The 24,369-nt window shown below is 42.2% G+C and overlaps 1 protein-coding gene across 4 annotated transcripts in view; it reads right to left on the reverse strand.

Annotated features, from left to right (window-relative positions):
- Nucleotides 1-9,369: 9,369 nt before the first annotated feature.
- LGR5 (leucine rich repeat containing G protein-coupled receptor 5) overlaps nucleotides 9,370-24,369 on the reverse strand; it is a 112,144-nt gene continuing 97,144 nt past the window's right edge. For all 4 annotated transcript variants that reach the window (XM_074375398.1, XM_074375397.1, XM_074375399.1 and 1 more), the window contains 7 exons: nucleotides 21,680-21,745; nucleotides 20,666-20,737; nucleotides 16,850-16,921; nucleotides 15,942-16,067; nucleotides 14,795-14,940; nucleotides 13,010-13,093; nucleotides 9,370-12,035 (listed from right to left, as the gene is read on the reverse strand). In XM_074375398.1, coding sequence (XP_074231499.1) covers nucleotides 10,948-12,035; nucleotides 13,010-13,093; nucleotides 14,795-14,940; nucleotides 15,942-16,067; nucleotides 16,850-16,921; nucleotides 20,666-20,737; nucleotides 21,680-21,745 — 1,654 coding nt within the window. In that variant the 3' untranslated portion in view covers nucleotides 9,370-10,947. The remainder of the gene's footprint in view (nucleotides 12,036-13,009; nucleotides 13,094-14,794; nucleotides 14,941-15,941; nucleotides 16,068-16,849; nucleotides 16,922-20,665; nucleotides 20,738-21,679; nucleotides 21,746-24,369) is intronic.

Genomic DNA, 24,369 nt, shown 5'->3' on the forward strand with positions numbered 1-24,369 from the left:
AGACACTTCTGAGTGCTTGAGGTTTATTAATTTGTTTAAGTTCTTACAACAGCCCTATGAGATATCGTTAAAATCCCCATTTGATAGATGATAAACTGAGCCACAAGAGGTTAAGGAACTCAGCTGAGACACAAAGGTGGTACATGATAAACCCAAAAAATTGACATCTGAGTGCATGCCCTTACTTGGCTACCTAAAATCGCTAAAGTGATTTAAGCTGGTTCTGAGAAACAACCCTGGGGCCTTTGAGGGAATTATTGAGAAAGAGACTCGTCTTGTTACTTAACGAGTAGAACGTAAGCCCTGAACGGTGGCAGCTGGGAACGACCCCACCAAGCACTGTGAGAGGCCGCTGGGAGTGAGGTCCCGGAGAAGAGCGGAGCTGAGACGGGGAAAGAGATTCTGGTGCTAGCAGGAGTCACTGTGTCTGAAACCAGGTACTCCTAGGTTTTTCACGTATTTAAAACTTTTGTTCTCATCAACTACCTCCCCTCCATCTACCCCACACAACTTTTTTTTTTTCCAAACTGAGCTGAGATTCAGTAGAGTTGTCTTCTAACAACCCAGTAGGCTAATAACCAAGTTCAAACACTTGTGGACCTTCGCCTGCGGAACAGAAGTTGCATTGCTGATGGAGACCCTGGAGGCAGAAAACGGAGTAAGTTCTTAGAAGTATGTAAATTAGGCGACATAACTAACTTTCTGTTGAAGTTGAGGGCTATGGGAGACAGACGGCGGCGGTGAGAGTTGCTTATTTAAATACGTGGGGTTGGTGGGGGTAGGGAGGAGGGAAGGGGGGCTGAGAAGACTGAAACTTGAGAGCGAGGAGCGCAGCAGTTGGGTTTAAGGTCTCTAATTTGGATTCAGCGCCCAGCTCCATAGCCTTGGGAAAGTCCGCTTCACTCCTCTAAGACATTTCTTTTGTAAGGCTGGATTAGCACCAGCGTTTATAGATCTTATTTGTGGCTGTGCAGATAATACGATCATACAGGTTAAGGGCTTAGGACAGTGCCTGGAACACTAAACACTCAATTGCATGAGCCTTCCTTAGCAGATGTGAAATTACAGAAGCAGTTTGAGGGAAAAAGCCTCAGAAATGTGGGTCAGGGCCGAGTTTCAGCATAACAAGAGAGGGCTTGCGGTGGTGGAGTCTAATTAGTTGATAAAATTCCTGAGAGTAAGACAGACCTGGAGAACAAGTTGGGACAAGGAGAGTGGGGTAATCAAGTAAGTTAGTTATTAAATATATAAATATCAAGTTAGTTTGGACCTATATTTATTTGGCAGAATAAAGTTCTAATGAAGGTCTGGAAGCAGAGTAGTGCTGATGGATGGGGATGGCACTTGCGAAGAGGGGAGAAGAAAGTTTGGCTTTTTAATTGCACATTCCCTAGTGTGGGTGGGGAACGTGCTGAGGAGATTGCAGTGATCTAGGCCTCTTCTCGGTGTGATTTTGGATCTACAGCATTAGGAACATCTGGAAGCTTGGAAGAAACTCAGAATTCAGGCCCCACCCCAGGCCTCCTGAATTAGAATCTGTATTTTATTAATAAGATCCCTGGATGAGCTTATGCACATTAAAATTTGAGAAGCACTGCTCTAGGCTAGAGAAAAATGCGTGGATTTTTGTTGTTTAAAATACAGAAGAATGAAGCGATTTGGTTTAAAATCACTGAAACGTCTACTGAAATGCTGGGAATACAGTGGCGACAAGTCGCCTAGTTTTCTTCAGGCTCTGTCTCACGATAAGGCATGTGCCTCCCAGTTTTCAGAAATGTAACACTAACCGCTGATCTTCATCTGTGTCTATGTTCTTTACTCTTAAAACTTATGCTAAGGAATGATTCTGGCTTCTTCAGTTTTAAGTCTTTAAGTGCTCTTGAAATTTTTAGGTGGATGATAACTCGTTGTTTATTCACAGGAGAGTTACATTAGTTATGTATTGCTGTGTAACAAATTACCCCAAAACTAAGCAGCTTAATGCAACAAACTCTTCTTTCACAGTCTGTGGGTCAGGAACCCAGGAGGGGCTTAGCTGAGTGGTTTGGTTCAAGATCTCTCACAAAGTTATGTCAAGCTGTTGGCTGGCGCTTAACTAGTCATCTGAGGCTTAACTAGTGCTGAAGGATCTACTTCAAGCTTGCTCGCATAGGTGTTTGTGGGTCTCAGTTTCTGACGTATGCATGTCTCCATAGACTGTCTGAGTGGCTTTGTGGCAGGGCAGCTGGCTTTCCCAGAATTAGTGAGTCAGGAGAGAGAGAAAGAGACAGAAGGAGACAGAGAGAGGGCACTAAAAATGGAAACTGGGAATCTTTTATAACCTAACATTGGAAATGATATACCATCACTTCTGCTGTGTTTTGGTCACACAGACCAACCTTGGTACAATGTGGGAGGGGATTACACAAGGGTGTGAATATCAGCAGGTGGAGATCTTTAAGGGGCCACTTGGAGCCTGGCTGCTACAATGGCGGAGGACGTGCTTTCCGATGAGCAATGAAACTCGTCACTCGCTCCAGGTGCAGCTTGTACCGCTGGGAGCGTCTTCAGTCTCCATGGAGAGGAGGGAACTGAAGCAATGAACGACTTGAGATCTCATACCCATGTTTAAACTTCAAGAGCTACTCATCTAAGCGGAAATGGAGTTCAGTCCTAATTGGACGGGGAAAAGAGGGGAATTGGAAGCAAAGCACAGTTATTCAGTTGAGACTGCCTTTATTCCAAAAAACTGGAATGCAGAGCACTCTCAGCAGCTCTTTAATTCATAATTGCACCAGAAGTAGGGAAGGACAAAACGTGGGTCCTGACTCCTCTAAACAGGCCATACCTGCCAGCATCCTGATCTTCTACATCAAAGTTTGGACTCTTTGAACTAGAGCCAAAGAAGCTATGAATGATGAATATAACCAAATACTGGGGAAATTTTGCAACTCTTATCAACAGGCCTGCAGATGACGAAATAAGCTTCCATTACTTTGGTACCATTTCCCTCTGAAATGAGACTCCATCCCTCTGCTTCGGGTGACGCCATCTGCTTCTTAATCAGCTCTGTGCATCTTCATGCAGTCTCACACTGAACCAGGTGTATGATGAACCCAACCCACTTCACATCCCAACGTCCATAAACTATTAAAGTTGAAAAAAATTGTATAGAAGAGCTATTGTCCGTCTCCATGGAATTTTGGCTGGGATAGGCACTTTCGGCTCATACATGAAAACTGTTTAAATTTTATTCCTCATTACAAAGGTATTCAGAGGAAAAACTGAATATTTCAGATATTTTAGCAGGCAAAATCAGCTACACAGTCTTTTTCTAATTACTGTTGCAGCAACATATCAAGAGTTCTCATTTTTCTTTTGGAAAATAAAGTTATGTTAATCAGAAACAATGACATTTGGTCTGCTTTAGATCAAAGGCCCTTCTGTACCCCAGAGGGCCAACTCTGCTCTTGTTAAAGACAAAAGACTTGGGTGAAAAGTACAAGGTTAGGGTTTTTGTTTTGTTTCGTTTTTTTAACTTCTTTTCTTGCGGACCATTTCCTTATTGTTTCTTCCAATAAACCTCTCAGTGGTTAGCAAGTTTTGACCAAAATGTCAAGCAAGATCTTTTTCTAGTATGGAATGGGAAATTTAAACTTTGAGGAGTTAATCAGACAAGTATCAGATACACATGAACTGCAAATCCCTTCAATGAAAATAAAACCTCTCCTGGAATTGGTATATCTCCATGCACCTTTACTCTTTTTTTTTTTTTTTTTTTGAAGTATAGTTGATTTGCAATGTTGTGTCATGCCCCTTTACTCTTGGTTTTTATAATTAATTGGAAAATGAAATTTGCTGGCAGACACCATGTACTGCGGGTAGTTTATTAGCTCCATTTTATAGACGAGCACTCAGAAGAAGGGAAGTAAAGAGATTTGCTCAAGGACATGCAACCTGAAGGGTTAGAACCGGGATTTGAACCCTGGCCACCTGGCTTCAGAATCTGAATGCTTAATCACTCTGTTGTATTCCTTCTCAAAGTAACCACTTGATGCATGCTTACGAAATAATTGAATTAATCTGAATATGTGCTACACAGATTCTTTGTAGACAAATGTAAACAAAGGATGGAGATGTTTACAGCGTTCTATAAATATTTCTCCTAGTCAACGCTTCAGCCAATATTTTCACTCAGTTTTCTTTAATTTGAAATAAATTCCACGACTCCTCTTCTCTCTACACTCAGGATAGCTACTTTTCTTTTCCTTTTGTTTCCGGTGCTCCCTTGCTCTAGGACTGACAGCTCAATTCCCCCTTAAGACCTAGTTCCCATGGACAGTAGACTGCACTGGTTCTCAAAACTTGAGTCTGCGTTAGAATAACCTGAAGGGCCAGTTAGAAAGCATTGCTGAGCTCTGCCCCAGAGTTTCTGATTCGGTAGATCTGAAGTGAGGTCTGAGAATGTGAATTTCTAACAGGTTCCTGGAGACCACACTTTGAAAAATCACAAGTGTAACTTTTAAGAAGAAATATCTCTGAGACCCAGCTTCACTATTCACTAGGCAGGTGATCACTAGGGTCGTTTCATCAAACCTTTGTGCTACAGCTTCCTCATCTACAAAATGGGGATGATAACAAGACCCATCTCATAGGTTTGTCTCCTACTTCAATCAGGTATCGTCCGTAAAAACACCTGACACTGTCTGGCATGATCAAGTTTCCAATAAAGGTTAACTATTACTATGAGCTGGCTTTTCGAGACATGCATCCACTTAAATATATATTTAACATTAACATAATAGCTATTAGCAATATAAACGTATTCCTCATGCTTAATACTTCCTTCTCAGCAGGGAGAGCGCCATTACTGCCCCTATCCTAGCCTCTCAGCCCAGGGGAGTAAAAGTGATAGATCCTACTGGTGAGTTGGGAGAGATGTCTGGTCCACTTGAGTAACTCTGCTCTGCTCTTTTTTAAAACTTGGAACCAGGATGTTCACAGAAACCATCAGTTCTGCTGCTCCCAGGAGTAACAATAGAAAGTCACGGCTGTGGTCATCTGCTGCTGCCTGTTTCTGGGCAAAAAAATATGGCGGACTCTGAAAAGCTTACTTGCCGAGACATTTAAGCCACACTCTGCAATATTAAGTGTATTATTAGAATATGTGACAGATTGATCCATGTTTGCCTTATTTGCCACTTCTTTAGAACTCAGGCTGAGAGAAAGGATGCTATTTTTTGGAACCCTTCAGATCCAATATGAAGTTGAGCCTTGACCTACATAGTATTTTGACCTGGGCAGCTTGCTAAGGTGTATAGAGGTGTGCTTTTATTCAGACTGCACTGGTCTTAATCACGTCTGGGGCATTCGAAAGCTGAGAAAATACTGTTTTGTTTTTGTTTTTGTTTTTTTGGAGAACATGGCATCACAGAGCCCTCTGGATCAAACCTCTTGCCCCTAGTGGGCCCAGGAAGGTATCTCCAGGGGCTGTTGCTGCAGAGGAGCAGCTTTACCAAGGTGGGAATAAAACTGCCTGGATACACAGCTGATAACCTCTTCCGAGGACACAGTCAGACTTCTGGTTAACCATGGCCCTATCGGTTAAGCCCAAAGGATTAAGTTAAAATCATACAACACAGGCTTCCTGATACTTAACCTGAGAATTAAGCAGACTCACCCTCTGAGTCACAGAGAACACTGGACCATCACAGACCTCCCCACGCAGGGATGCGTTTCTGTGAAATAACAACATAGGAGAACAGAGCCAAGTGTAATCTCGTGGGTACTAACAGAGGGAAGAAAGGCTGAGTTCTTCTTCTAAATTCTAACAAGCTGTGTCACCAATCCTCACGACAGGAAAAGTCAGTGAGAGGATGGAACACTGCCAGGAAGGTTACTCTAACAGACCTCCCTCCACGTGGAAGGAAACATCGAGGGGGGAGAATATGATTTCTTCCCGCAGCCTTCACTGTGTTGTGCTATTAAATAAGACCCACATTTTAACCCTCGCTCCTCATCTTTGACCTTAGGGAGTCGCTCAACCCTCAGACTCACTGTTTCTTCATCTGCCAAATGCTCGTGTCATAGGACTGTTGGGAAAGGGGGAAAAGATGGTAACCATTTATTAAATATTTCCTACATTCCAGGTGCCCTGATGAGAACTTTATACACACTGAGTTGTTAATCCTTCTAATCTTGTAAGACTGGTGGTATCAGTCCCGTCTTACTGAGGACAAGGTTGAGGCTGAGAAAACTTAAATACCTTGCCCAACTCCTGCATAGTTGTAAGACTCGGATTTGAGCACAGTTCTGTCTGGTAGCAAATTGCTGGACTTCACTATTTTACTCTTTGGGCCGCTCTGAGCTGGTACTTAAGAAAGCACTTAGCCAATTTCAGTTATTTAAATATTTCGAATGTTTTCCATTAGCCTTCTTTTCTCCAGGTGGAACATTCTCAGTTTTTTCACCTATTCTTTGATGAACTATCATTTCTCCATCCCATATCACTAGATTCACTGTCCTCATGGAGTGGCATGGTTGTAATGTCCCGCTTAGACTATCCGGACAGGAGTGAGAATTCACATCCAAACGTGGCTAGGGTCGGAAACTCCATATTTTGCAATGCTTCTCCAGCTCGGTGTGTGTGTTTTTCTGCCAGTTTCTGAACCCAGACAAGCTGAAGCTTCGTTATCATTCCTACTCAATAGGCTTCAAGGGTCAGACATGCTGAAGCTTGTGTTTGAAAGGAGCGTGAGTCAGTGTAGAATCTGACTCCTGCATCTTAAGAAATGTTCATAAGGAGGACCTTGAAATGGGGGTGTGGTGACATGGCCCCTGACCACTTCACTTGCAAGGAAAAGCTACCATAACCTAAGTGTATTGCAGGGCTTCTGTGACCAGGGAGAGAAAGTGGTCAGTGTTTACTGGCTTGGAAGGACACGGACCCCGTTATCTACACAGATGGACTGTAAAACAATTTCTAAGTCCTGAAGAGCACGCATGGAGTCCCATCTGTTTATCTAGGATTTACTTTTTGTTGGCTAATGGCCCCTGAGCTGCATGTAATGATAAGATTAACCAAAAAAGCCAGACATTGTTATTTTTTCAGATGTTAGAGCTTTTCAGGTTCTAAATGAACAGGGTGTTGCTAATGTTATTACCTTTTACTACCTTACTTTTCTACTTTTGGCCAAAACAAAATGAAAAGATGTTTTCTATTTCTTGTAAGAATGACTTTCTCCAGTAACAGTTGTGAGAAAAAATTAAGTGTGATAACAGCCACCTAGTATATTTTTATATTAAAATATCATTCGAAACAGTTTGTAGCTGGGGGAGGGAAATGGCTCAGTGGTAAAGCACATGCTTAGCACGCATGAGGTCCTGGGTTCAATCCCCAGTACCTCCATTAAAAGAGAAAAAAGTTTGTAGTAGGTGACAATATAAATAGAGGGACTGAAAATAATGAGTTTTATTGAAGTAATTGGTTGAATGCTAAAGCAAAGGCAGCTCCTTTTTGAAAGATCTTGCTTTAAAACATGCCTTTCCAGAGAGATTTGTCTTGAGCTCCCCAACTAAAGGAACATGCCAGGCACTCCTGGCTAGCTATTCAGTTTTATTTTCTTCATTCGAGTTTCTGTCTGCTATTTCCTTGTTTGTATTTGCTGAGTGTCTCTCTCTCTCTCCTCCTCTGGAATGCAAATTCCAGACTGGATTTTACTATCACTGTGCATAGGACACGGCACAGAGCAAGCACGCAGCATTTGTTGAATGAATAAATCCATTTTGAAAACGTTACATTGTTAACCGTTTACGCTAGGCTAGCCCACCAGTTTGTGTTCTTTTGATTTGTTTTTTGGTTTTGCTGTTATTCAGTCCGCCAGCAGTGTGTTCTGTCCTATCTCCTCCTCAGTGTAGATGTATTTATTTGTGGATGTGATTCCAGTCGTTCTGAGTTACTGCATTAGAACGAAGAGCATTTATCACACTTAACAGAACAGTGTTTGGTGTGAGGTGTATTATAACTGGGTTTTGCAAATAGCGCTTATGGATTTTTAAAGAAATAAATCAGAGTGTTTTTTTTTTTTTTCCCTTAAAGTGACATTCACTGACTTGTGTTTTATTGAGTGGTAGAGAAAGGCATGGGCTGCCAGGACTCATTCCGAATTCTGGGCACCCAAAAGCAAGTGTGGTGACAAGAGAGACTGAGATCCCTTGCTCCAGAAGCAACTTTATTTTATTTTATTATTTTGGGGGGTGGAGGGAGGTAATTAGGTTTATTTATTTATTTTTTAGCGGTACCGGGGATTGAACCCAGGACCTCGTGCCTGCTAAGCGTGCGCTCTACCCCTGAGCTATCCTCTCCCCATCAGAGGTAACTTTTGTATCAGCTGCCTGGGCTAAGAGGTGTGAGATTAAGAGGAGTGAGATTATGTTTTAGCCCTTGTTTCAGTTGAAGACAAACCAAGTGTAGACCGCATAGTAGGACCCCGCTGGATGCCTGTTAACTAGGTTAGGCGGAAGCATGTGATTGTATCTGATGGATGGGTGGGAATCTCAGTGCCAGATACCCTGGGGGAGGTCAGCTGATACGGGTTAATCTGAGCAATAATGCCGGGCCTCCAACTACTTCTTGATGGTTTCATTTTACAACATGTATGGGCAGAGCAGGAGTCACTATCAAAGCTGGGAGGGGGCACTAGGTGCTTAGAAAAATCATTGCATTGTTTATGTTTTAGGGGGTGGCGACTGAAGGGGAACAGTGTATTTCTTTGTGCCCTGGGAGTCACATGTCTTTATCCTTTGGCCTTGATTTGGTCATAAAATATGTTTTCTTAAAGGAAGAATTTATAGAAAAATATGTTCATGTTGAATAATTTTAGGATTGATTTGTTATTTATACATTTCTTTCTAATTGTGTTATTTTTTTCTTTTTACATTGCAAAAGAAATAGATCCTGGCTATGAAATCCAAATTATCACTGGGGACAATGAACGTTACCAAGTCATATGTCATGACAAAATGGTTTATCAGTCACAGTTAAAATAATCCAGGGGTTGGTAAACATATTTTGACTTGTTCTTGTGAAAGATTCACTTCTTCACTTTAGTTCTCTTTGGGGTGAGGGGGAGAAAGGTAATTGGGTTTGTTTATTTATTTACTTTTAAATTTTTTTAGAGGAGGTACTGGGGATTGAACCCAAGACCTTGTGCATGCTAAGCATGTGCTCTACCACATTGAGCTATACCCTCCCTGCTATTGCTAAAGTCCAAAATACTTAAAACATTGAAGCGCAAATACTTAAGTAGCATATGTACTTACACATCAAAAATCAAAAGCATTTAGGAGACCAGATATTTGCCTATGGGCTCAATAAAAGACATGAAGATATTTTGTTTTACAGTCACACATTTTATTACAAATTTCTTTTATTTTGTACCCAATAGAAAAGCAAGTTTGGAATCTATTTACAAGTACTATACATTTACATATATTATATACAGGTAATGATTTAAAGAAAATGGGCAGAGAAACACAATATATATGGAAGAATATGCCACTGTACATGGTTTATTATCATGTCTTTAGTGTTACTGAATCTTTACTGTGGTAATAAATACAGTTCTATATTTACACATCTTATAAAACATCTCATAAATGTATTTTTTTCAATTCCAAGTTAAAACATCTGATCAAAATAAACATGCTTATATAAAAATAAATCTACCTAACAGTCTTTTGGTTCAGATGTATTGAAGCTAATGCAGTATAATAGAAGTTATGAATTTATCCTTTGACCTTTAGTATTTAATAAATTCTCCTCTTAAAATATCTAACACACGTATTAAATATGGAATAGGCAGAGACGTCATCTTCTTGACATCAAGTGGGTTGATCCAAAGACAACAGAGCTAAAAACCAAGCTAAATAAACAGGATAATATGTCACCAAGTTTCTGCTGAGTCAAAAGTGGTTTCAGACATCCATTTCTAGAGCTACTAACGAGCTACATGAGAGAAGTTATATCAGTGGATTTAATTTCTGTTGAGTCTGCATTTGATTATTACCTTATGATGCACATTGGTTTGAATCAACTGATAAAACCTCCTGCGAGAAGTGTGCGCTCGCCCAGGGGGAGAAAAATCCCAGGTTGCTTACCATCTTTTCTAAGTATGTCCATTGCCGGCAATGGGCTTTTCTTCTGACCTCTGGGCACCAAGGAATTAAAAATGAATTAGACAAGGCAAACCTCACCTGTACATGATTGCCTTCACAGCAATTGAAGAATTTAAGTTCATTTTCCTTTCAAAATATGTGTAAGCAGTTTTCTTCCACTGAGGCTGGAGCCATCTAGTGCTGACACATAAACTCTAGCATCTCTAAAAATGAAGTGGATGTGAATGAATGAATAGTGCCTTATGTTATCCATTCACGGGGGGACTGGTGGCCAGGAAGGACCCTTTCTGAGGAAAGGAGTACTAAAACATCTCCACATGGTCATTAAAGTCAAATCCTATTGGTCACAACCATTACTTAGTAATATATGCCATTAAAAACCCTTATTTTCTTAATACCTCCAACCATCTTTTAAGGGGTTTTTGGGTTTTGTAAGCAAGGGTCCCCACCCCCCACAACCCCCAGCAAATGATTAAATTGGTGAGTTGAAAAAGAATTCAAATTGAAATCATGGAGAATCTTTTCTGAACATTTCAATCCATTTTAAAAATATATTTTAGGCTTACCTGAATCATGTGACCGATCTACTGTAGCTGAACAAACTACATAAGCAGCATTTAGACTTATTTTTCACTCTCCAGTATCAAATAATTCTCAGTTTTTTTTTTTGACACAGAGATTTAAAAAAAAAATCAGGTTTCAACTCAGCTCTTTTTTACTTACTACTCTGATGTACTCAATCTCACATTTTTGGGTTTTTGATATTTGAAAACTTTTTCTCTTATGTATGAATTAGAGACATGGGACAAATGCCACAGATGAAAGATGACAGCTTTCTGTCACTGGATAAGCTGGTGGTGACCCAGAACTGGAAGGCAGGTCGTAGGCGATGCTGGCACTGGTGAAGGTTACCAAGGCCTGGGTTGAGTCGCAGGACTGTTTCTCAACATCATCAGAGTTAACAGACACCAGGCTGGTGTGTTTGGACCTCGTCCAGAAGTGGGTTTGCTTTCCCAGGCTCCCCAGGTCCTCCTTAAAATGGGGATTGAGGAGGATGTAGAGAAGGGGGTTAAGACATGCGGGAAGGGGCACGATGACCAGAAGGATAAACTTAACTACTTCCGGGCCGATGAACGTGAGGTTCAGCAAAGAAGCGAAGGACAAGAACGCCACGGGGCAGTAAAGGATACAGTTGGTGAAGAGCAGCAGAGCGATGTGCTTCACCATAGAACAGTCCCACATGTTCTCCAGGTCTCCCTTTTCCAGACTGCAGTAGAGCTTGGTGTAGGCGATGGTCATCACGAGGAAGCAAAGGGAATTGAGCAAGACGAGCGCCACCATGTAGCCCGCGGCGCTGGGCTCCCCCAAGGGCAGCGGCAGGCAGAGCGGGGAGGCGCTGTACTCGCGGCCGCCCAGCAGGGGCACGGCGGCCACGGTCACGGCCAGCAGGGCGCACAGCGCGATGGCCGCTCTCAGACTGGGGAAGGGGCTCTTCGTGTCCAATCTGGCGGAGCATCCCGCAGAGAACCCACGCTCCAGGGCCGCCAGAGTCAGCAGGAAAACAGAGGATTCCGAAGCGAAAATGGACAAAAACCCGACGACTTGACAACCGACCCCCTGCTCCCACCACGCCCCGTGCCGCGCAAAGCTGCCGAAGGTCAAGGCGTCCACGCCCGCCAGCACCGCGCTGGAGACCCCCATGAGCATGTTGGCCGCGGCTAGCAACCCGATTAACAGTTTTATGGAGGAGATGTACACAGGGGCCCTGAACACCGCGCACGTCACCAGGGCATTGCAAGTAAGCGCCAAAACCGCTATGGTCCACACTCCAATTCGGATCAGCCAGCTCCCGAACAGGTATTCGCAGAGTTTGAAGGGGCCTAGAAGTCCAGGGAAGAAAAAGACTGGGCATCAAATTAGGGTTGACAGCTTTTGCAAACTACCTTTTTGTTTCTCTCATTAGGACACCAAGGAGTAGAGAGGCCGTACCAACACATCTTTTATTAAACTACTATTTAATGTAAAGGTGAGCAGACCAGGAGTTCAGGTTTTCCAGCTATACCCGGGGAAATGACACGGAGAGTTTCAGTCACTTGCTTCTGGTCTCCCAGATACAGCAGTGTCGGGGCCAGGTAAAAAGCCACATCTCTTGGGCTTTTTATTATATTTTTCCAGAATACTTCAAAAAGGTTCTGTAAACAGGGAAGGAGAATCCTGGGGAAATACTCCATAATATTAGAAAAGGATGTATGAGTCGTATGGAGGTGCAGTTCATTAAAATCTCGTTTTAGGTTTAGACTGACATCTGACGTTTGGGAGCAAGGAATAATCGAACTGTTGAAAATAAAATAGCGACCCTCTCCAGCTGTCTTTTTTTCTTTTTCCCCTCAACTGGCCTATCGTATTTCTGCGAATGGGACAAACAGTTAAGTGAATAATCTATACAGATATTTTTTTACCTATCTGTAAAGCCATTATTTGCTTTAACCAAATAGCTACGTAGGGAAGACTTAAAAAAAGTCACTGTCAACAATCGGTGATTACGTGAAGAAAGACTGCTGCCTACCAGTTCAGGCTAAATTGCTAATGTCATTTAAAAATTACATACACTTCTAACTACGTGATTGGTTCTTTAATTTCCATTAATCTGAATCAACAGTCTCCCACAAAAATCCTACTTATGAATAAAGACCAACTCCAGGGAACAAACATTTGTATTTTTAAGGTCCCCCTAGGGGGGATACTGATGAGCTGCAAAGCAGACTGTGCTGTGAAGTGTAGCGACGACATCCTGGGTGGCCCCCAGACTTAAGGGAGGGTGCTGCTGCTGGGTCCATTCTGATGCCTTTCTCACCTGGGGAAGGTGAGCACTGCACGGAATGGAGGGCTTTCAGGTCATCCTCAAAGTCAAGCAGGAAATCTTCAAGATCACGCTCATCTGTAGGAGTGAGAAGTTCTGGAATGATTAGTTCTGTCTCTCTTTTCAGGGACCAGCTCCCAGGTAGGAGAGTCCTGGATTGCCCCGGAGACACGAAGTGTCACGAAGGGGGCTGAAGGTCAGACGCTCCGCTTTTCCCCTGGGCTGTCACTTTCTTGTCTGTTGTAGAGTTGCTTTGGATGTTCTACTGAGGCTACTGTACGACCTAGTGCCCCAGCAGAACTGGGGTTAAGGGACAGTGACTTGGGCTCCCGGTCATAGCATCTAAGCTCTCGCATCCTGTTCTTGTTCCCTGGGGCTCATGATGGCCTCAAATTTGTCCTGACCCAACTTAGAGAGTGTAGGCCTCTCCATTCAGTGGAAGAACCACTTCATCCAGTTTTCTAACACTTTGTGGCTAGACTGCAAATGTTCTGGGCTGTGTTCTCAGAGCGCAAGAGGGAGAATCAGTGTCAATCTTCTCTGAGGAATGCTGCTTAACAGAGGACAAATCAAGTAACTGCTTCGTGCTTGGATTAGCCATCCGTGAAACAGGGATTCTGTGATCTAGCACACTTTCCCAAAGATGCTGATTTAATTGGCCAGGTGTGTGGCTCGGGCATCACTGTTTTTCAAAAGTTTCTATGTGATTCCAATATGCGCCCCAGGGTTGAGAATCACTGCCCTTGGAGGTAAACTCCATGAAGAAGTGTGTCTCTCGCTCACTGTGAGCCTCTAGGGCCTAGAACAGTGCCTGGCACTTAGTAGACACTGGAATTTTGGGGGGAGAGGTGTGTGTGATAAATAAATGCAGTAGAAATTAGGGTGGGTGAGGCAGGAGGAACAAAAATGAAATCAAGAACAAGAATAGGACACATGCTGTAGCCTAAAGCAAAAAGGCCAAAGGCCATAATACCAGCTCCTTAATCAGATATGTGTGCAGGAAGAAAAGTCAAGATAATGTGCAGACAGACTGAATCATACTTGCTTGGGAATCAACAAATCATTAACACCCAAAGGAAGACAAGCCAGTCTGTTTAGACTGTGTGCAAACTTGCAGGGTTGGCAGGGAGAGCAGAGTAGGGCTGCCCAGAGCACCTCCTCATTACCACAGGTGTGGTTTGAGGTACATTGCTGTGTTTTTAAGTCAGGTCTTACTTCAAGGAAAGCCAAGCGCTTTACAGACATTATCTCATTTCACTTTCCTGACAGACAGCCCTGTGGGGGGCAGAAGGGAAAATGTTTTAGGACTAGTTGGATAAGAAGGTGGATTCTTAAGCCCTCCTGCTGAAATATGGAGGCATCTAAAATTGCTGATGGCCTCCACTCCCCCTGGGCTGCAAGAATAAAAACAGATTTTATCTTTGGGAGAAAAAAGTTCAGAAGCGTGTTTGAAAAAGTTATTCACAGGGATGAAGCCCTCTTAAACAATTATGAGAATATTGATCATCAATATTAGTATTTATCTCTGAGGTCAGTATATACTAAAAGGGATTTAATTATAAATATAACTATTAAAAATTCACTTACAGAAAAGATAAAGTTTTAGAATGAACCCTAAAGGAGCTTTCTCTTTCTCTGGGAGACTTTAAAAAGTGGGTTTGATTCTCAGCTTGCTGGCATGATTACATGTGGGCCGGTCTGGAGTTCAGATGATCTGTCTGATGACTTTTCAAGACCCCTTGAGACACAATTTCATGCCAGTGACATAGCAGGTCTTACCTTGAACTTGAAACATCCCAACATCTTTCTTATGAAGGTCATCTGCACTGCTGTTGTCGCCTCTATTCCACTGGTGAGAAATTTTATAGACACTTTCACACACTCCAAATGTGCAGCACTGATACGCATAGGGCACTTCTATAACCCTTTAAGTGAACAAAACCAAAAACACACTTAAAGAAACAGATGATTAAATATAGTGTTCGCTTTCTTGTGCTCAGTAATTCTGCCTGTGGATTTTAGCCTAAATAAATAATCTAAAATATTGACTATGTGCCTGAAGATGTTGATCACAGTGCTATTCATAATAACAATGGAGTTATTAAGAATTATTGCCATGAAATGTTGATCGTTGCTGTGGTTGAGTGAGAGGTGTATTATTTCCTCTACTTTTGTGTTTGAAAATTTCCATAGTAAGAACATGAAAAAAAATGACTGTTAGGGAAATTGTGGCACCATTAAAAAGTGCTTATGATATGACATAATGTTAGGTAACGAAATCATGACGTAAGTTTGTATACGAACTGTGAATCTAACAATTAAAAATACATTGGAGACAAAATCTGGAAGGAAGGAACATAAAAAGTTGTTTAGGCGGTACTTTTAGCCTTTTTTCCTCTTCTATTTTCTGGGCTCTCTCTTGGGGCTATGGTTTTAAAAGAGCATAAAAAGTATGGTCGTTTAAAAAAATATAATATACATATAAGATCTCTCAAGGGACTTCTTTATCGATAATAAGCGTAACCGGTTTTAAAGAGCATTACTTCCTCAAACAAATATTAATTTTGTCCATTTTATTAGAACATATATATAAGCTAGATGAATTTAAAAATGTAAACAGGAGTATAATTTTGTTACAATGTTATTTAATTACATGTCCTGGTTTGTAGCCCATGGATCAATGGTTTTCAAACTCTTTCCATGAACTCTATGGTTCCGGGAGGCATCTTGAGAAAGAAAGGAAGCGTGGTCAGAAAGACACGGTCTCCCACTCCAGGGCTTGTCCTAACAGCATCCCAGGGGTGGAGGACTCCCAAGGCATGAAATGCAATTCAAAAGAGTCCCATAAATTTTGAAAACCACTATAACACGTCTATTATTTCACATGACCACAAATGTATCTTATTAGCTTTAATGACAAACTCACTTGAGTTCTGGAAAGTTTTCAGATGATATCAAGCTCTGTAAGGCATGATTTCCTGTTAATTTTAAGTGAGTTAAACCATGTAACCCAGTTACAGGAAAAGACGACAGGCGGTTGGACGACAGGTCCCTGCAAAACATCAAACAGCAATTGGCTTTTAGTCTGCGTTAGCATAAGATGCTGATGTTAAAAAAAAGCAGCCTAAAGATTATTAAACGGCTCCATAAAAACTTCTAAGTAGGGTCCTTACTCTTAATGGTAAGAGGAACCATTTTAGTTCTTGACAACTTTTCTACTTTACAATCAGAATTGCAGGACGAAAAATGTTTTAATCACAGCTGAAGTCTAATTTCTATGTTCAGCTCAGCTTTGCCAGGTGGGGACATCGAAAGTCCAGTGTGAGGTGCGGCATCTAATTTGAGAAGTGATGCTGACTGGATCCAGTTAGGGGTGAGGGGAAAACACTGTTGGGGGTTTAGTTCCTTCCTTCTCCCCTTAACTTCTGTCTGACCAGTTCTTTCTTTCTGGTACCTGGGAGATGGGGACAGGACGGAGCAAGAGGTGGAAAGGGAGGGAAAGAATGGACAGGAAGCTTCCCTGTTAGTCAAGATGGCGAACTATCAAATGAAAGCGCTTTAGAACTGTACTGACATCTTATTCCATTCCACCTGACAGCTCAGCGAAAATGGAAAATTTCACCTCAGTTACCAGAACCAGCTGTCACCCGGCTCTTCAGTTATCCATGCACGGGCCCACATGGCCTCTGGTTTGATCCAGCTCTAGTGTGGAGGACACTGAGGGCTGGGCATTCTGTGCTCTGGGGGCCTCTTCAGCAAAACCAGCATTTTTGATGAGTAGGGTGGTGCCCAATTACTGAGAGCCACGCCACAAACAAGTTGCGAAATACTCACAGCTTTCTTAGAGATGGCAAAGTGGAAAATGCACTGGGGTGAATAACGGCAATTTTGTTCCAAGCTAAATTCCTATAAAAAAAGAAAAAGGCAAGTGAGAGGATGATGTAAAAGCAGACTGTGTGAAGTTTTACCATATATATTCATTCTCCCAACAAAACTTAATTTCCATTCTGGACAGGAACAATTAACTTATCTAATCATCTTTCAGATGCAGATATGAATAGTATAAAACGATTAAGAGAGAATTTCAAAACGACCTTGTTTAAATCAATCAAGAAAAATCACTTGGGTGGATATTTAATTTTTACTCTCTTCTTGCTAAAAAGTTGACTTTAGCATGGTTGTAACATTTTATTAGGGCATTTCTAAGATGAGTGGGGGTCGGGGAGTGGGAAGAAACAGGAACTTCTGAGGCTCATCCTCTGACAAGCAAGTAAATGTTAAGTTATAAAATATCCCTGGATATGTAATGAAACTCAAAAAATTTGTGTATATTGTCCATGTATATTAGACCTTAAGAGAAACACAGAGACACTTTCAAAAAAATTCCCAGTAAAGAGGACAGACATTTAAATTCTTGACTGGGAAATGGAGAAAAGATGGGCTAGCATATGTTGGAAATAAAATCTTTTGATCCCAAAGAAAATCTACAATTCACTGAGAAATAAAATGACCTCACCCCCGCCCCTCCACAGACTATATGTAATGAAATGTAGGTAATTTCACAAGAATGTAAGAACTTACCCATTTTACAAAAAGAGCAATGAACTTACAATCTGTCTTTTTAAAACGCCTAACTCATAAAGGGAACTAAAGTGTAGACATTTGAGGAAACGGAAAGTGATCACTGTCAACTTTTCTCTAGCGCAGATAATTTATCCATGATATTGGGCCCCCTGAGTTACCTTGGATAAATGGTATTCACAGAATATTTATATTCTCATTGGAAAGGCCCCCTAAACTGGAGGAAACTGGAAGGCTTTTTATGTTGCCCCTTTCAGTAATCGCAAAACAAAAATCCAGCTAACAAGGGGACGGAGAGGCATGGACGGAGTGGGAAAGCTACGAATGGGTAATTGACTAGGAGACTGTCTTCTGTTGAGCCGCTGATCAACCCTGCGTCCAGTGAGGGAGGCGAGCCCTGCCATCTGGCAGTCTCTCTGGTGCTCTAAGTAGAACATGGGTGCCCTGGTGAGCTTGAAGGAGCAGAACATCAGGAAGGCAGGCCATGTTCTGACCTCGGGCTCTATAGTGATTTGACTGGGTTTTAAGTAAATATGGGAGAGGGTAGGGTGTAGTTCAAGTGGTAGAGCGCATGCTTAGTATGCATAAGGTCCTGGGTTCAATCCTTAGTACCTCCTCTAAAAAAAAGAAAAAAAACCTAATTACTCCCCCCCCAAAAATAAAAATTAAAAATTAAAAAAAGTAAGTGTGGGAGAATGTATATGCTCAGAGGGCTGTAACTGCATTCTTATTTGTGAACCTGTGTGCTGGAATCCTCCCAGCTGCCCTGGGGGAGCTGGTTCCACTGCCCTGCGGGTGCGGGTGTGGGTGTGCGGGGCTGACCCTGCAGGGCGCCCTGTGGTTCTCTGCTGGATTCCCCATGGAAGCCCTCCCGCAGAGAGAGAGGCCGGGCACTTGTGGTCTGCTCCTCCGTTTTGGAATCTTGTTTCTGGTGGCATCTGCACACTTTCTCCCCCACGGACGTCCCTTCTCTGTGCCTCCGCTCTTCCTGGGATGTGGAAACACCACTCGTTCCTCCCCGTCTTGATCAGCTGCTGGTTTCTGCATGCCCATCCCTTGCTTGCCAACACCTGTGTCGGTGTCCCTTCATTTAAACCATCCGGGGTGAATTCTGATTTCTGTGAGAACCCTCACTTACATACCCTGGAAGGATATGTACTTGTTCAAACGATGATAACAACAACTTCAATAATGAGACAATTGCATATTTACTACATGCCAGGTATGGTTATGAGGTTTTTTTTTAACACGTTTTTTCATAACCCTCAACACAACCCTGAGAAGTAGGAATTAGCATAGCCCCACTTTATTGGTGAGGAACGAAGCACAGAGTCTTAAGTGACTTGCTGCAAGTCGCAGAGTGATCTCGGGAGCTGAGATTCAAACCCACGCAGATTGACTTCAGAGTCCCTGACCTTTTGCACAGAACGTGCTTGTAATTCTTAAGGTAAATAATGAGAGAGCCACTGCACTAGACCCTGGGGATTAGGAGATGAAAAAGTTCTTGTCATTTTCAGGTAGGGGGTGGTCTATCTGACGGCAGTGCTGAGCGTTGAGTTCTGTTGCAGAGAAAATGCAAAGCACATCAGAGTTGAGTGGGCTCAAATATAGGAGATCTTGTTCCTATGGGGTGGACCGGGGCAAGTTAAGAGTGGGGAGGAGCCAATGGGTGACAGGACCAGAAGAAACCATGGCGCATGTGTCAGGGGACTGGGAACTGGTGGGTAAGAGATAAGGGTGTTCCAGTTGGGATAAGATTTTGAAGGGCAGTGCTGGGAGTTTGGTTTTGGTCTTGAAGACCATAGGGGAATAACAGAAGATTTTTGAAGCAGGGAAGTAACATGATTCAATTGCTACTTCAGAAAGATTCTCTTTGGAGAATGAGATAAATAGGTATAGACTGATGCTGGAAAGGCTGGTTAGGAGGCTGGTGATGGTGAGCCAGGTGAGTGATCCCACGGGTCTCTGGTGAAGAATATTTAAATCCTACTCTCCAAGCAAATTTCAATTACACAATGCAGTGTTACCAAATATATCAACGTTTTAAAAAAGAACTAACTTTTGGAAACAGCCAGAATGCCAACCTGGTGAATAAGGCAGGCAATAAAATTAGGTAATGTACTTTTTTTGTTTTACATTTATTTTAAAAAGTAAAAGAACTTCATAAGGTGATTTTAGACCAAAAGTGGAAAGAGCAACACAATTGAATTCAGATCATGATGGTTTTCAAAGTAAATTTCTGGGAGAAAGCGATTCTCAAAGGTGAATTTAAAATGTTTTGGGAAATGGTATTATTTTCCGAGGCTATAGTCTCTTAAATATTAAGAAAAACTTCAGGAAAGAAAGGCTTTTTTAACACTATACTGCAGTTTTAGCACTACATACTGCTATTCACCAAAATTACATTGCAATCCGGTTTCAGGATGGAAAAGTTTTAACTGTCACCAAGAAAAATTTGTTACCCATTTTTTTTTAAACTTATGGTATTTTTCAACCATAAAATGGAATTTAATATTTACCAATCTTAGTCACCTGAACAACAGAAGCATTTTCCAAGACAATTGGGCTCCAACCTTAGTTTACGTGTTAAAATGTGGCTTCTCAGGCCCCACTCCAGAGACTAACGAGGTAGGTGAGAACCTGGGCCCGGCACTTTTTAGTCCCCTCCAGTGTGATGCCAAAGCACTTAGGGACACACATTGAAAAACTGACCAGGAAAGAAAAGCAGGCGGGAAGGACTGCAGCCACCCCATTTTTATAAGCAGCACGATTTCTGCCAATTCCGGGCTGTGAACAGAAGCCCCTTTTGTAGGCTAGTCAGCATGTCGGCCTCCTTCCTCTTTGTGGAAGTTCCATGTCTGCTGACTGGCAGAGAGCAGATGGCAAATTTACTGCTTTTGAACTTGTTCCTGGAAATGATCATGAGCAAGATATTTGCCTTTCCATAGCAAATATATGTGCAAGGGCCCAACAATACACGTTTACAGTGAAAATAAAATAATAGAAGAAGACCTCAAAGAGAAGAAAAAGCGCCCTGTGTTGGTGAAGGTACTGGCGGGTGGTACTCACAGAGACCGGAGGCTAAACAGCTTCTGGAAGGTGTCGGCTTTGATTTCACAGATTTCATTATGTCGTAGGTCTCTGAAACGACAGTGTCCCAAAGGCTGATTGCAAAGGCACTGGTTTCAAAGATGAGTCTTCAGAGAACTTTTACAAAGGGGTTACCTGCCCTCAACCCCAGGAACACTTGAACTATGACTATCAAGTTACCATTCGAAACATTTCTTTTTGTTTATAAAAGAACATTACAATTTACACACAGAAATAAAAAAAAGCCTCCCGTTCAAGGCAGCTAGCTCCTTTGGGTGAATCTTAAAACTATGTTCCTAACACCAACATCATTCAGACACTTTGAGGATGCCTCTCCTGGCTCTGCCATCTGGCCCTTTCTTATGTTCCTTGAAGGTTTTCAGGAGCGTCAAGTCTCTACCTTTCAAAGATGGAATCCCCCCACCTCCCTTAATCGCTTTCGGCATTCAGAGAAAAACTAAGCCTGAAAGGGTAGATGCTCAATATTGTTTTGATCAAAACCAAAGCGTGATTATTGAGCAACGAGGCTGATGTTTTATGGAGGAGGGTTTTGAGAGAGGAATGCTACAACGCTTCCGGCATCAGCAGCATCGATGGCGCCTGAAACAGAACAAATAAGGCACCTCCTCTGAAGGTGACTGTCGCGAAGCAAACACACCCACGAACGCAAGCTTCCCCCTGTTCAGAAATAACGGCACTCATTGGATGTGGGAGCTTAGAAAAACTCCAAAGCTCAAACAAACCCGGTTCATGACTACACCAGGTTAGGAAAAGAAAACCCATAATAAATGCTTTACGTATAGTACAAAGTCACATTATCTACGTTTCCCAGCCCCACAGCCGTCCTCCGCAGTCAGAGCTTGTGGGTATAAAATGGAACAGCACCGCGTGTCTCCCACTGAACCACAGGGTAAGCAAACCGGTGACCCCTGGAAATGTGGGTTTGGGCTCCCAGTTTTCGCGAGGTGACTTCAGAGGCTTTCGTGGACATACATTTTCTGAAGCTTTTGGCAGACTGAAAAACTGGGTAAATCTTCTAGCAAGTTGTAAGAGAGATCTCTGAAAAACAGAAGGTACAAAAGGGAAAATCTGTTACATATTAGTTGTAAGGAAACACACTTTCCTTTCCTTTCCCCTCCAGGATGATCTGTCTCCCAAAGGCAGACTCTGAACGTTTCCCCAGCCCTGACACGGAGCAGGTAGTCCCAGCATTATTGGATTAAGCAGTCGATTCAGACGTTTACTGACATGTAACTGTTAGACTTCTTTAATTGCTTTAAATAATTTACTTAATGAATTTATTTATGTTTTGTTAGGGATGATCGACAATGTTCTAGCTATTACCTTACAGAAATGAGTACAAATTAAATTAAATAATTGTGCCTTTTCTTCTAAGAGCTACTATGTTTCTACAGCTAAGAGAATCGTTTTTGGTTCTTTTATAATCAACAGAAAAAAAAAATCCCAACAATTCAAAACATAGCACTAATTTTAAAATCAATCATTACAAGGGGGAAAAAAAATCTAAGGAAGTCTTCAGCTAAAATGCAACAAATTACAGAATAACAAAAACATCTGGACGTATTTATAGTATAATATAACTAATCTAAAACAAGCCACGGTAATTTGCAGAAAGCTTAAAAAAAGAAAGCTGGTAGATAAAGTAACACAGATATATATAAAAAATTTTTGTCTCATGTTTTAAAAGTTATCAGCTAATCAACTAACTCATTTTCATGCCTGATTCTAATTCTTAAAACCAGATCACCACTATGCAACCGAAAAACCCCATATTGTTTTCTGAGACGATTTTAAATGATTTTATTCTTGTAATTGGTCACGTTATCTTACATTTACTGAATAAATGGAATTTATGTAGAAGAAATACAGTTTATTTACTACACATAAATTCAGATGATGCTGCTTGCAAACACCAATTTGTAGTTTATACTAGAGCTTTGAAAGATCAGACCAAACCAAAATCCAAAAAAACCCAAAAAACTGTACCCCAAACCTATGTACAAATATACCTAATTAACAATATGATGCGTATTTCTGGAAAGTAGTGAATGCGGTAAAATGGACACACATTATCAAAGCTGATGATAATTTGTAGGTTTATTTATTTATTTATTTTAATGGAGGTACTGGGGATTGAACCCAGGACCTCAGGCATGCTAATCTTGCACTCTACCAATTGAGTTATACCCTTCCCCCTGATAATAATTTGGTTCACTCATCTCCACAGGGGGCCAGTCCTTCCTGTAAAGCTTGTAGCAGAGGGTACATGAAACCTTCTTCTATGTAAAGACAGTGTCACCTCCTGCCTACCTTCGGCCCAATGATTTTCATGGCTGACTTTGATCAAGCTCTTCTTATCTATAGACACCATGTTTACAGCTTGACCTGAATTATTTCATTTAGTGACCTTGCCTAAGGTCACCAGCTAGTAGGCGGGAAAGCCACACTTCGTCAAGTCACCTCCACGAAGGAGAAGCAACTTGGAGGCAAAAGTCACTCAGCTACAGTGGCGTTTCCTCCTGTAACAGGTACTTGGTGGATGGTTCAGCCAGCAGAAGGGAGCTTTCACACCTGTACTTCCAGAAGCTCCAGAAGGCAGACTGGAGTAAAGGTCAGGGCCCTGGGTTCTACTTTTAACTTTAACTAATTCTACTTGGTCGGTATGCTGGACAGAGCACTGATGTCTTTCTCAATTCTCTCCTTAAGCGAGAAGATACTTGCTTTATTGATTCTGCAGGATTGCTGTGAAGAATGAATCAACACTACAGGTTGGAAGGCTTTGCCAATGGTACTGCTATGAACGTAGTTGTTTCAGGCCACTCAAGGGTTCACCCCGAGGAAAGAACGATGGTGTAAAGGAAACCAGAAAGGCGATGGTGAGGGCTGACGTGTGGGAGAGTTTACAAAGCACCAGGTGCTGCTCTCAGTGTAGACACGTAGGAATTTACTTCATCCTCACAATGATCCCCTGAAGGAAGTGGCTACAACTCACGGAGCCCCGGAAGGGATAAATAACTTGCTCAAGATACTGTGATAGTGTTTAGGGAGACTGGATTTGAACTGGAAAAAGAGACCCCAGGGCCTGGGCTCTTATTCAGTTTGCCAGTGGGCTTCCTCGTATGCAGCTCTCCGCCCGGACGGTCTACCATTCACTGTGTGACATGGTGGGGACAGATGCGATTTAAATGCTGGTTCCCTGCTGATTAGTTACAGTGCGTGAAATCCTGGTCACGTTACTGAGACAGTTTCCTTAAGAAATGAGGATAATTATGCTTATTCTGGGTGTGGTGGGCAGAATTCTAAGAGGGCTCCTAAGATTTCTCCCCCCAGTGTACACACGCCCTCTCTTAGTTATTCTATCAAACTGCCTGTATTTGAATGCGAACGCTCCTATTCTGGCTATTACGTGGTGTGACTGCAACTCCGCATCACTGGTCTGAAAGTAACGCAGGGGCTGGGGATGCGGGAGGCCAGTCACTGAAGAATATTCCCTTCCTTCCCCTTCATCTTTGTAGAGCTTCTGGTCTGGCTACGAGGTAAAGCTTACGGCGGAATCCCAGGCATTCAACTGCCACAGAAGTCTTCTGTATGACAGCAGAGCCGTGGCAAGAGACGAAGGGTCCTTTGGTTACGTCCCAGTAAAAGGGCCTCGAGAGAGATGG

Source organism: Camelus bactrianus, chromosome 12 (assembly GCF_048773025.1).
Source record: "Camelus bactrianus isolate YW-2024 breed Bactrian camel chromosome 12, ASM4877302v1, whole genome shotgun sequence".
In the NCBI taxonomy this organism is placed as follows: Eukaryota; Metazoa; Chordata; class Mammalia; order Artiodactyla; family Camelidae; genus Camelus; species Camelus bactrianus.